The sequence below is a fragment of the Sus scrofa genome, chromosome 3, assembly GCF_000003025.6.
Source record: "Sus scrofa isolate TJ Tabasco breed Duroc chromosome 3, Sscrofa11.1, whole genome shotgun sequence".
Lineage (NCBI taxonomy): Eukaryota > Metazoa > Chordata > Mammalia > Artiodactyla > Suidae > Sus > Sus scrofa.
The window spans coordinates 78,984,716-78,999,042 of record NC_010445.4 but is presented as its reverse complement, the minus strand read 5'-3'; the positions used below and the strand labels follow the sequence as shown (position 1 = coordinate 78,999,042).

At 35.1% G+C, this 14,327-nt stretch overlaps 1 protein-coding gene across 10 annotated transcripts in view; it reads left to right on the top strand.

The window, feature by feature from the left end:
• The window catches only part of EHBP1 (EH domain binding protein 1), a 354,576-nt gene that overhangs the window by 262,848 nt on the left and 77,401 nt on the right, over positions 1-14,327 (top strand). For all 10 annotated transcript variants that reach the window (XM_021087469.1, XM_021087472.1, XM_021087470.1 and 7 more), the window contains one exon: positions 397-537. In XM_021087469.1, coding sequence (XP_020943128.1) covers positions 397-537 — 141 coding nt within the window. The remainder of the gene's footprint in view (positions 1-396; positions 538-14,327) is intronic.

Sequence of the window (14,327 nt, the reverse complement as noted above, 5' to 3'; positions counted from 1 at the left end):
CCTTGTTATCAATTTTATATGTCTATAAAAATAAAACCGAGAACTTTAAAAAATGTCTTTGCCAGATTACACTGTGATTAGCAAATTTGAAGAATATATATAACATGTATATGGACCTTATACTTTATGAGAGTATATTCCAATAAAAGTATAATTAAATTTAACACAGTTTTAGCCGGTAAAGATAAATTTCCTTTTAGTCAAGATTTATGTATTCATTCCACAGTTTCTAGCCAACATTAATATTTTCTTTATGTAATCTTATTAAACTACAATTTCATTCCTTACCTCTATTATTTTGACAGATTGTATAACCATTGATCAGTTTACAAAATTGGATTACATGCTTTTTTTTTTTTTTTTTTTCGTTTCTAATTCTGTATCTTTGCTTTTAAGCATCGAATGTTATCCAGACAAGAAGAACTCAAAGAAAGAGCAAGAGTTCTGCTTGAGCAAGCAAGAAGAGATGCAGCTTTAAAGGCAGGGAATAAGCAGAATACCAACGCAGCCACACTCTGCAACAGGCAGCTAAGTGATGTGAGGAACATTGATTAAAAAAAAAAAATACATTCTTTATTTTAATCATGGGGGTGAGGAGAGTAACTCATTTATATTTTTGATAAATTATTTTTCCACAGACTTTGTGTACTGTAGGTACTTGGTACATTTATTGAACTGATAAATCCATACTTGGAGGAGCATTTTGTACTTATGTACAGTCTTAGCTGTGAGGTAAAGTAAAATCCTGAATATAATCTCCATGTATACATGAATAATCTAGTCTTTATTAATTTACATTTTGTAATTTAGTTATACTTTGTTTAAAATTATACTTTATCCATGGAAGTTAATTTCATTGGAAACATTAAAATTATAATGATGCCTACTGTTTATTGAAATACCTATCATATATTCCAGGCACTGTAGTGAATGTTTTATGTAATTTTTATTTTACTTAACCTCATGACACAGATATTCAGACTCCTCTTTAGATAAGAAAATTGAGGCTGATGAGTAAAGTAATTTGTACAAAGGTTAGAGTCAGTAAATGATGAATCCAGGATTTGAACCTGAAACTTATCAGACTCCAGAGTTAATACTCTCCTATCATGTACTGCCATCCCTGTGTTAAGCCATATTTTTATACATACTTTCTGTAGTGCCCACAGATAATAATGAACATATAGTAGTAGAAGTCCTTGGATTTAGGGGGACATGAACCTCTTCATGAAGCTGAAAATAATGACAACCCTGTCCTACTCTCAATTTTACATATACATAAAACTGCATGTTCTTTTTTATTATTAAGATCTTACTTTTTTAGAGCAGTTTTAGGTTCACTGCAAAATTGAGGAGAAGGTACAGAGGTTTCTCATGTATCCTCTGCACCTACATATGCATAGCCTCCCTCCTTAACAACATTCCTGCCAGATACATTTGTTAAAACTGGTGAACCTACATTGACACATCATTATTACCCAAAGTCCATAGTTTACATTATGGTTCACTCTTGGTGTTGTACATTCTATGAGTTCAGGCAGATGAATAATGATTTGACTCCATTTTTATAATATCATACAGAGTATTTTTGCTGCCCTAAGAATCCTTTGTATTCCACCTATTCATATCTTCCCCCATTCCCAACCTCTGGAAACCTAATAATTTTGTTGTCTCCATAATTTTGCCTTATTCAGAATGTCATATAGTTGGAACCATAGTATGTTGCCTTTTCTAATTAACTTTCACTTAGAAATATACGTTTAAGATTCCTCCATATTTTTTTCATGATTTGATAGCTCATTTCTTTCTTTCTTTTTTTTTTTTTTCTATTAGGGCCACACCCATGGCATATGGAGGTTCCCAGGCTTGGGGTCTAATCGGAGCTCTTGCTGCCCGCCTATGCCAGAGCCACAGCAAAACCAGATCCAAGCTGTGTCTGTGACCTACACCACAGCTCACAGCAACACCAGATCCTTAACCTGCTGAGCAAGGCCAGGGATCGAACCTGCAACCTCGTGGTTCCTAGTCGGATACGTTTCCACTGTGCCACGATGAGGGATTCCTCATTTGTTTTTAGTGTTGAATAATATTTCATTGTTTTGATGTACCTCGGTTCATTTATCCATTCGCTTACTGAAAGATATCATGATTGCCTCCAAGTTTTGGCAATTAAGCATAAAGCTGCTCTAATCATCTACATTCAGTTTTTTGGTTTTTTTTTTTTTTTTTTTTTTTGTCTTTTTGCCATTGCTTGGGCCGCTTCTGCAGCATATGGAGGTTCCCAGGCTAGGAGTCAAATCGGAACTGTAGCCACCAGCCTATGCCAGAGCCACAGCAATGTGGGATCTGAGCTGAGTCTGCAACCTACACCATAGCTCACAGCAACGCCGGATCCTTAACCCACTGAGCAAGGGCAGGGATCGAACCCGCAACCTCATGGTTCCTAGTCGGATTCTTTAACCACTGAGCCACGATGGGAACTCCTACATGCAGTTTTTTATGTGGACTTAAGTTTCAACTCCTTTGGGTAGATCCCAAGTAGTACATTTGCTGGATCTCATGGTAAAAGTATGCTAACTTGTGTAAGAAATCACCAAACTGGAGTTCCCATTGTGGCTCAGTGGACACAAACCCAACTAGTATGAGGATGTGGGTCCAATTCCTGGCCTCACTCAGTGGTTTAAGGATCCAGTGTTGCCATGAGCTGTGGCATAGGTCATAGATGCTTAGATCTGGCATTGCAGTGTCTGTGGCATAGGCAGGCAGTTGTGGTTCCAATTTGACATCTAGCCTGAGAACTTCCACAGGTGTAGCCATAAGGAAGGAAGGAATGAGAAAGAAAGGAAGAATGAAAAAGGAAGGAAGGAAGGAAAGAGAAAGGAAGGAAGGAAAAAGAAAAGGAAGGAAGGAAGGAAGGAAGGAATCACCGATCTGTTTTCCAGAGTAGCTGTATTATTTTTGATTCCCACCAGGAGTGAATGCCTGTGTTTTATATTCTTACCAGCATTGGGTATTGTCAGTGTTCTAGATTTTGGCCATTCTAATAGGTGTGCAGTGGTATCTCATTGTTTTAATTTGCATTTCCCCACAAAATATGTGGAACATCTTTTCATATGCTTATTTGGCCTCTGTAAAACTTCATTGGAGGGGTGTCTGCTAAGACCATTGGCCCTTTTTTTTTTAATCATGTTGTTAATTGTTAAGTTTCAAGAATTCTTTGTTTATTTTGGATGTCAGGATTTTATCACATGTATATTTGCAAATATTTACTCCCTGCCTGCAGCTTGTCTTCTCATTCTCTCCATATTGTCTTTCACAGAGCAGAAGTTTTAAATTTTAATGAAATCCAGCTTATCCCTTATTTCTTTCATGGGTCTTTGGTGTTGTATTTAAAAAGTCACTATACCCAAGGTCAATTAGGTTTTCTTCTATGTTATCTTCTAGGAGTTTTACAGTATTGTGTTTTACATTTAGGTCTGTGATCCATTTTGAGTTAATTTTTGAGAAAGGTGTAAGATCTGTCTAGATTTATTTTTTCACATGTGCATGTCCAGCTGTTCCACACCATTTATTGAAAAGACCATCTTTGGTTCATTGCTGTTTTGTCCTGTATCAAAGACATTCATTTTGGGGGTACAAATGTAAACAGGATTATATTTTAAATTTCAAATTCCACTTGTTCACTGCTGACATGTAAGAAAACAGCTGACTTAAACCTTGTATCTTACAACCTTGCTCTAATTGTTTATTATTTCAGGAGAGGATGTTTGTTTGTTTTTATTCAGTTGTTTTGGATTTCCTATGTACACAAGTATATCATCTCCAGACAAAGGCAGTTTCATTTCTTCTTTTCCATGCATACTTTTTAAAATGCCTTCTGATTCCAGCTTAATAATTTCTGACCTTGACCATTGTTTTTCAGACTTCAAGTCTTTTTCTGATTAATTATTTTTTTCTTTGGGTGAAATATAGTTGATTTACAATATTATGTTAGTTTTAGGTGTACACCATAGTAATTCAATGTATCTATAGATTATACTCCATTTAAAGTTATTATAAAATATTGGCTATATATCCTGTGCTGTACCAGACTTCAAACCTTTACACAATAATGTGATATAAAATTGGTTTAGTAGGCTACAACAATTTTATTTTCAATGAAAAGGAAGAGAATAGTAAATAAAATAGAAAATATCAGAATTTATCACATATAGTATTTTTGTATGAGACTTGTTTTAGTTATGTGGACATGTGTGCTTACTGAAGTTTAATATAAGATGTATCTTTAATTACAGATCATGATAAAAATGTTTGAAAAACATAATTTAGATGGCCATTCTTGGGAAGAAATTTTGTAGCCTTTATATCAGCTTTTTCTGTGCCTAGCCATGTGTATATCATCAATTTGTTGATATGGTCATTTGCCATTTATTGAGTGTCAGAACTGAGTATATTTATAGCAACAGAAAAGACTAAGCTTTTTCCCTTATGGAATTTACATGTTGGTGGGAAGAGACAGTAATAATGATTAAATGAGTTAACTACACAGTGTGAAAACTACATGATATAGTAGAGAGGATTTGAACTAAATCCTACTGTTGAGTGAGAACGATCCATTTAAGAGCCACAGAAAGAATATTCTCTTTAATATTATTTTATTGATTTTGTTGTATTTTATTTGTGATAAACTTTGTTTCATAATTTTTTCAGATTTTTATAAAAAAATTACAACTCTATATTTTTCAAGTAGGCTAGTTTTTCAAACTAGGCTTAGAATTCAAATATACCAACTTTTAAAGCTGTTTATTCTTTCATTCACATTATTCATTTATTACTTTAAACTTTCAACAAATAGTTTATTGGTCATCTCTTGTATTTAAAGCACTCATAATTTTATTTGTATTTTTAATTTCCCAAATAAAAAACTTAAACTTTAAAAAAAAACTTAGACTTTTAGCTAAATCACTAAAACATCTTTTATCCTATGTCTATGACATAATATCTGTAAAATATATAACTTAGATTTTAGGGAACATGATGGTTGCGATGTTTAATTGAGTTGGATATTCTTTTATACTGCTGGTAGCATGCAACTTGCCACACCTTTCTGGAAAGCAAGTAGATAGACTTCATCAGGAAATGCTCATTCCATTTTACCCAATAACTCTAACAAAGATCAATGTGCAGGTTTACAGTATAGCAAAAGCTACAAAATGGCAATTGCTTAGAATAGGGGAATGATTTAAAAAGTTATAAAAATGTATATACTTCTTAAGTAGCCATTAAAAATTATTCAATAGTATTTTGAAGAATACTAAAAGGACATAGGAAAATGTTCACAATGTCATTTTGTACAAAAAGAAAGATTTAAAATAGCACATGGCATACAAACTCCATTTTGAAATAATAAGGGATGGGAGTTCCCGTTGTGGCGCAGTGGTTAATGAATCTGTCTAGGAACCATGAGGTGGCAGGTTTGATCCCTGGCCTTGCTCAGTGGGTTAAGGATCCGGCATTGCCGTGAGCTGTGGTGTAGGTCGCAGATGTGGCTCGGATCCTGCATTGCTGTAGCTCTGGCGTAGGCCGGTGGCTACAGCTCGATTAGACCCCTAGCCTGGGAATTTCCGTGTGCCTCGAGAGCAGCCCAAGAAATGGCAAAACAAAAACAAAAACAAATAAACAAAAAATGAAATAATAAGGGATGGTATTTTTATATATGCATTGAAAAGGATAGGAAAGAAAATCATAAAAATATTAATAATATTTATCCCTAAGAGATAGTATAACAAATGGCTTATAGGGTTTTTTCCCTTTGTTCTTTCTACATTAAAAATATGACATTTTTAGATAAATATTTTATACTAGAGAAATTTTTGTTATCTAAAAAAGATAAAGCTGTTTCATTGAAATTAGTGTCGTGTTTCAGTATCTCTAAGGGGTGTGTGTATGTGTGTGTGTTTTAAGAAGAGGGATGTAGAAAGAATTCCTCACTTTTTAAAGTTGATGATACTCATTTGTGCCTAGCTGTGAACTAAGTGGCCAATTCAATACTGGCAATTCTGTTCACATTGAGAAGACATGAAATTCTTGATGGCTACTTTTTGAGATTGATGAACAGTAATGATGATATCTCACAAAATATCTCATTGTTCCTTTGCTAACTGTGGCTCGAATTAGTTTTCTTATGTTCATTCATTGGTTGTTATAATTCTTTTTTCTCAGGAAGAGCAGCTCCCTGCTACATAGCTAGCTAGCTACATGCCAGGCTGGTTACTTTATTGCATTTATTACCCAAAGTTGTATCCTATTGCTTATGGAACTATGTTTCAAATAGTCCCTGCTTATGAAACTATGTTTCAAACAGTCCCAAATATATTTTCTCTACCCTTCCTCTTTCAGGTTATCTTTTGTGCATTATAAAACACTGAAAACCTTATTGGCATAAAACAACTATTTTATTATGCTCATTGATTCTATAGGTTAGGCATTAGGATAAGACACCTGGGAAAATGGTTTGTTTCTGTTCCACGATTTCTGGGGCTGGTTTTTGGCTAGAACTTCTGCTAGACTGTCAGTTGGGACACCTCCATGTGGCTTTACCATGTGGCTCTCTCCACCTGGGCCAGTTTGGACTTCTGTCAGCATGGTGGCTGGGCCTAACAGCAAGTGTCCCAAGAGTATCAGCTGAACTCTCTCTTTATTTCTTTTTAGGGCCACACCTGTGGCATATGGAGGTTCCCAGGCTAATGGTTGAATTGGAGCTATAGCTGCCCGCTTATGCTTCAGCCACAGCAATGTGGCATCCCAGCTGAGTCTGTGACCTACACCATAGCTCTTGGCAATGCAGGATTCTTTAACCCACTGAGCCAGGGCCAAGGATCAAACCTACAATCTCGTGGACTCTAGTCAGGTTTGTTATCACTGAGCCACAGTGGGAACTCCTAAGGTGGAGTCTTATGCATTCTTATGGTCTACCTTTAAAAGTAACATGGCATCACTTTTGCCATACTGCTGGCCTAATCAGACACAAAGCTCCAGGTTTAAGTAGCAGACATAGACCCCGCCACTCAATGGGAGGAGTGTCAAAGTCACGTTGTATGAAGAGCATGTCGCATGGAAGATTATTGTTGCAGCTTCTTCCCAGTTATAATTTAAACTCAATTTTAAAACTTAAGTATTCTACTATTGCTCGTTTTTCAGATAAATCAAGCCCTAGATAGACATGTTGTGAAGAACACATTACTAAATAGTATATCCTGCTCTAGTTTTGACACTTGTTACTGTATGGGGCTTAGAGCTAATATTAAAATGATTTAAAAAAGAAAATATAAAATGTCAGAGAAGTCCAGTTTCACAAAAGAAGTTAGATCTTGCCATTGCTTTTCAGATTTTTAGTTTAGTATGCTACTTGATAATCAGGTAGCTATCTTTTTTGAGGACATGGTAGTTTTCTTAATTTGATCATTTTCTTTATCATTTCTGCTAGGTCTTATACATACAGATTGGAATTATTTAGCAGTACTGTCCATATTTTGGATAAGTAGTATGGCCAACTTGGCTGACAGAACTAAAAGGGAAAATACCCAATTTTGTCTCTGGAGCAACGGAATGTGAGTTAAGTGGTAGTAAAAGAGGAAATTACTTAATCTCTCTAAATCTGTTTTTCCATTTGTGATATGGAGGCAAAAAAAAAAAATTTTTTTTTCTCCTGTGTGACATTCAAATTAATAGGTTCCATGGTGGTGTGGGTAAGGAAGCCATGACTAATGCCATCCCCACTTCAGTGTCAGCATCCCTTTCACTTTGGAGAGATCAAAAGACTTCTGGTAAATAAAGATGAAGTCTAATTTAAAGAAAAAAAATTGGTATCCAATTTAGCAAACTGATTGTTACTATTTTTACTTCCTCATGCCCTTTAATTTGTGCCTTAATTTTTAAATTCATTTTAAATTATCTTGCCCTTTATAGTGTATGCTTTGGTACTAAGAATCTAATTGCTGGCAGGGAGAGATATGTATACCTGCAGCTACTCAGTGCTTTTGTGTTCTTAGTTTAACTGAGAGTTCCCATGAGTTAAAAAAAAAAAAAAAAAAAAAGTTGCTACCCAGGAGTGACCCAAATCTTGAATAAATGAAACTCTGACCTTAAATTTTTAAGAGTTTACTGAAGGGCTTAGTTACTTTTAAGAGACCACTGATTTAGGACTCTTTAGCTATTTCCATCTTTTATCCTTCTAAACTTTTTTCCTATACACATAACCTAGGACCTTCTGATGAATGCCAGAAAGATTGAGTAGAGTTATTTTAATAATTGATGTTAGAGTACTTAAATAGAAGCATGGGATGATGTCTGTGTACTCAGTACAGGTAACCTCCTTTTGAGATAGCTAATTTGCATCTTAGTTTTGTGTTGAGAGAGGATTCAGAGAAGTGCTAAAGCATTGAAAGAAAGCAAAGATCTACTTTTAAGAACAGACAGGCTTATGAAGTATAAAGAGAAAGCTGGGCAATAATTTAAGTACTAATTTTGTATATGAAGGCTCAAATTCTTTCTAGTAATTCCCACTTACCCGAGAGAATAAGCTTCCAAACTACTCAACATAGCTCCATGTAAAGTCCTTGCAAATCCTGTCCCCTTCCTTTCTAGTCTCATTTCTCACCTCTCTTCCATTTTTTACTCTATAGTCTAGCTCTGCTGAGTCGCTTGCAGAGAGAACATGGCATAGTCTTTCATTTCTGTATCAAGCATTTGCTGTTCTCCACCAAAATGCCTTTCTTCCCGTGTTAGGAAAATCACTTCTTTTGTGAGCACCTCTGCCATGGCTCCTAGCAGTAGAGTTAATTCTCCTGTGTCTTTTTCTAATATGATGTACATATCACTACAGCCACATTTAACCCATGTAATTATCTAATTTATATTTCTCTCCCACAAAATTATGAGCTATTCAGAGTACTAGAACCTTTATCCTCAGCATCAAGTATGAATATTAAGTAAATGTTTGTTCAAAGAATAAATACAGGGAGGGAATTGTGACAGTCTATTTTTTGTATCTTCTGCAACAAATAAAAACATGAGTTTAAACATGAAAATTTTGAGTTGCTGTAAGGAGTTTCTTGGTAAATGGAAGGGGAAGGATGTCACCTCTCTAAAGGTCTTTAAAGTAGAATTGATTATCATTGGTCAGAGAAGTTAAAATAGTGCCTTTCTTCAAATCAGTTATAGAGATGATAACTATCATCTTGCCAATTTGGGACTCAGGGTTCTCTGTATCGTCCTTTTCTTTCTACTTTTGAATCCTGAATTATAATTCCTTTCTTTGTTATTATGGTATGTACACACCAAATCCTTGCATACACCCACTCTTCCCATATTCTGAGACCTCTCATTAGAGTTCAGCTCCCAATTCTGCCTTGAATCACACCACTCTAACCGAACATTCCCTCATATATAAATTAGTATACCTTTAGGCTGGAAGGTTAGGAAACAGTTTCTAAGACACTGAAGACAACTCTCAGAAATATTGTCTTGGGGATCCTTGTGTACAGATGCTACTTAAGTTATCTATCCTCAGGAAATATTTGAGCTGTAATTTCTCTTAAAAGGGAACTCATGGACATAGTTACTGTAAACCTTATAATTTTTGTCACAACCACTGTTGAATGTTTTAATGAGAACTTGCTACAAGTACATAACGCATGTAGATCTTTTTTTTAGGGAAAGTAGTTTACAGTATTAAGTTGTATCTCTGTGCCTTTAAACATTGTTTAACCTGCTTCAGGTATTTCCTAATTGTTTATCTATGGGAGATAGATTTCATTGTTCTGAATCTCTGTGATTTGTATTTCTCTGCTTTCTATTCCTTTTGTCCTATGAAAATTTTCATATGTTATATTTTACTAGTACAGATTTTAGGTGTGATAGTTGTTTTGTTCAATTATTTTCCACATGTGCTTAAAATAATTTTTTTTTCTTTTTAGAGACCACACCTGTGGCATATGGACATCCCCAGGCTAGGGGGTCAAATCAGAGCTACAGCTCCTGGCCCAGGTCTAAGCCGTGTCTGCAACTTACACCACAGCTCATGGCAATGGCAGAGTGAGGCCAGGGATATAACCTGCATCCTCATGGATACTAGTCAGATTTGTTAATCTTGTGCCAAAATGGAAACTCCAAAATAATTTTTTTTCAAAGTACAACTCAAGGGTGTGACAGGTTCAACAGTCTAGCCATCACATAATCCAAAGAAGCTTCCTTGATTATATAATATATTTAAATTCAAACTCTGGGAAAAATGTAATAGCTTTTTTCAAGAAAATATTTCTTTTTTATTATTTTTCTTTATTTCTCAATTCCCCCACTTTTTTCTCAAGAAATACATAAATAGAATTTAAGAGGCTAGTCTGTTTCAGACTTGTTTTCTTATTACTTTGCATTAAAATGTAATTGCTTTTTTAAAAATACACTTGGTAAGTCCACCATGACATTTGATAATGCTCATTATTATATAGATAGCTATATAGTTAGCTAGAAGAGATATTTGCATTTGAGGTACTAAAGTTTAGGATGAGTACAGTCTAAAAATAAGGAATAAAAATAAGGAATGACAATCCTGCTACCCACAGTCCTTGCAATTATTGTTAGGATATTTATGAAGCACTTTCAACCTATCAGAAGAAGGATGCTATAGAGATTTAATTATTACCTTTATGTTTTTAAGAGAGAGTAAAATCTATTTTATAAATAGAAAGTCTGAAAAGAGAATTGGGATCTTTCTTCAATCTAATTATTCTAATTAATCACTTAACCATTGAGTTTATAAATATTTGTTTTTAGTTTTTTCAACCGTAAATTATGTAGCATAAGACTATGGTTTGCAGATAGATAATTGTTAGATACCTGAAATGTTATCTACAAGAAAGATTAGCAAAGAATTGCAGTGTTATTATAGTACTGACTTGAGGTTTTTTCCCTAATATTTTTCTACAAAAATAGTGACCCATTACAATTAATTGGTATAGGAGCCCATGCTCACTTAGCAGAATCATCTGCAAGTTAGCAGCATTTCCTGGAAGGTGCATGATATCTTTTTAAAGGTTTGCAGGAATATTTGAATCCTCTAAAGAAAACTGTGTATATGGGAAAGGAATTTCACTTTGGTCACTGCTTGTTAACTGCAAAGATCAATAATCAAGAAAAGATACAGTGACTTTTTTTTTTTTTTAAACTGGTCATGAGTAGTGAATCCAAATGGCTTATATGGTAGAACCAAAAGAATACAGGCTGTTCTTTTGCAAATTAAACCTTTAGCAGGTATTTTGTTGATATGAAAGGGTGGGACATCAACCTTGTACTTTTGATGTTAATTAGAAAATATTGATTTAAGTGGGACTAGTCTCTTGTGCTGATAAATTGTAGCAGATTTGGATAAGATCACTAGATCTTTTCCAGATAATCCAAGAAGCAGTTATTATCCATTTGGTAAAAACAAACAAACAAACAAAAACTAAACTAAACTAAATATAATTTTGGTAATCTCTGATAGAAATTTTCCCAGTTTTCAGGAGTTCCCATCATGGCTCAGTGGCTAATGAACCTGACTCGGAACCATGAGGTTGGCAGGTTCAATCCCTGGCCTTGCTCATTGGGTTAAGGATCTGGCATTGCCGTGAGCTGTGGTGTGGGTCGCAGACGTGGCTCGGATCCCGTGTGCTGTGGCTCTAGTGTCAGCCAGCAGCTACAGCTCCGATTAGACCCCCAGCCTGGGAACCTTCATATGCCGCAGGTGCGGCCCTAGAAAAGGCAAAAAGACAAAAGATAAAAAAAAAAAGAAATTTTCCCAGAGTTTTCAAGTATATTTGTGTGTGTGCATCCTAGGTATGTCTCACCATAAAAATATATATAAGATCATGCTTGTATGTTTATGAATTTTGGGTGTGTTACATTTAAATGGCTAGCCTCTAGGAACCAAGCTTTAAAATTAAGGTCAAGCTAAAAAGAAAAAGAAAAAGAAAGGAGTTCCCATCGTGGCTCAGTGGAAACAAATCTGACTCAGAACCATGAGGTTGCAGGTTCGATCCCTGCCCTTGCTCAGTGGGTTAAGGATCCAGTGTTGCCATGAGCTGCGGCATAGGTTGCAAATGCGGCTCAGATCTGGCATTGCTATGACTGTGGTGTAGACCAGCAGCTGTAGCTCCGATTTGACCCCTAAGCTGGGGAACCTCCATATGCCACGGGTGCGACCCTAAAAAGCAAAAAATTAAAAAATAAAATTAAGGTCAAGCTAAATTTTTATTTTTCGTAATTATACATATTATTAGTTCTATTATGAGGAAGAAGTAAGTAACTTTGCATTTGTAATTTTAAAAGAGCAGTTATTATAAAAAGAAATCTAAAATCTGTAGTAACACAGAGAGTAAGAATTTTGTCTTTTTTAGGTATTGTCATTCTCTATGTGAGCTGGAATGTCTATACCCAAGGCACAAAGATGAAAATATATTCCTTATTTCTTATTCCAACTCAATTGACAGAAGATTTAATGTACATAATCCGTTTCAGACCAGTAAGACACTTTAAATATATAGCTAATCTTTCTTCATAGTTGTATTTTATAGGAGAAGAATGCCGATGTACTTCTGCATTCGGCATAAATGCCTCTGTACAAAGCAGTGGTTTTTATTCATTATGATTTAAATAATAGTTTATCTATTATGTCTAAATTTAAGTTGAAGTCTGCTCTCCTAACAATGGCTACTAGACTTCTTAGAAAACATATTGTTAGCTTGCTAGCATATCTTCAAAGTCATACAAAACACTAGCATTGTTAGGGGGAAAAAACTCAAGCATCTTTTCTATTATATGGCCACAAACCCCTAGCCTCAAAAGTCTTATTTATTTGAGATTGCTATGAATGCATGAAGCTGGGGCTAGGTGTTTTAGCATCAGGAACACTCCTTTTATGCGACTACTAATGGCCATAGACATTTTCCATATGGCTGTTCAGTGTAGTGTTGAACATCCCAGGATGATATCACTGTTACTAAGAGCTGTATTTTATATTGCCTATTCTGTTACTGCTCAGCATGCACAAGGGTAGAGTTTAAATCTTTATTCATTTCATTTTTTAATGTTTCTTTTGTTCTCCTTATCATGTTCTGGCTTTCCCAAGGATATATGCCTTGAACAAAAAATCACATGTGCATTACTAATTGTGTGCTATTGTATTTACAGTTCCTAGTGGTGGCACTGTGAAGCTACTAATTCCTTTGCTTCACTTGATGTCAAATAATCTGAGTGTCTTTGATAGCAGTGAAACAGTATTAATTGTTTTGTACATTTCTTGGTCACTCTTCTTAGGTGGTCTTCATAATCTATTAGAACTTTCAGCCAGATTTTTGTAATGTCATGCCTCCAGCAGTGATTAAATTGGTAATTAATGAACAGTCTTTGGCAATGTAAACCACATCCCGTTAATTTTCCCTTTTGAGTTTTTAGAAGTTGTCTTCTGTGTCAGAAATCATTGCGCCACCTTGCTATGGCCCCTTGGCATGAAACCACAACGACTTGATTTTTGCAGCCATTAGTAGATCAGAGCAGTAATTTCACAGTATTTTGGTCAAGGTAATTATAATACCAAGAAGTGAGTAGATTTGAAAATTCACGAAAGAAGTCCAGAAATACCAGGTGAGCTTCCTTGTGTTCACTGGAACGTTATGATTAGTTTAATTGGTCTTTGTTTGATTTTAGCCGCAGAAACTATTTGTGCCACAGCAGTGCAGTGACTTTATACTTGAGTGTTTCTGACCTTCTTTGACAGGGGTAGGTCCAAAAATGAACTCTTTGAAATAGTTCCCTTCCCAAAAGGAGGTTAAACTGCATTTAAAAAATTAACTATAGAAAAGAAACCCCTCTAATTAATTTCTTACTACCTTTATTTTATGAAATGCTTAATAAATTTATTTGCTCTGTTTAAAATGTTTGCAGCTATTTTGATCTCATTTTTCCTACCTCTGAGATCATTGATGTACTGCTTTAACATTATAAAAGAAAATTGCCATGCCTTAATGAGTGTGACATTAAAATGCTGCTTTCCTTTCTGTCACAAAGTAGATAAAAGTATTCCCATACTTGACTGATTGCTTATATGTATATTACCCTCGGTGATACATTGTGCACATAGAATTTAAAGAGTCACTTGCCTGTTGGCTTCTGAAAGGATTTTCTTGGTCACCTTTTCTGGAAGCCTTAATGAAACCAAATAGTTTGCTTGGAGTTGGACCTAACCATCGGGGTGTTTCATGCAGCCTTGTCAGTTGATGTTCATGAATTGA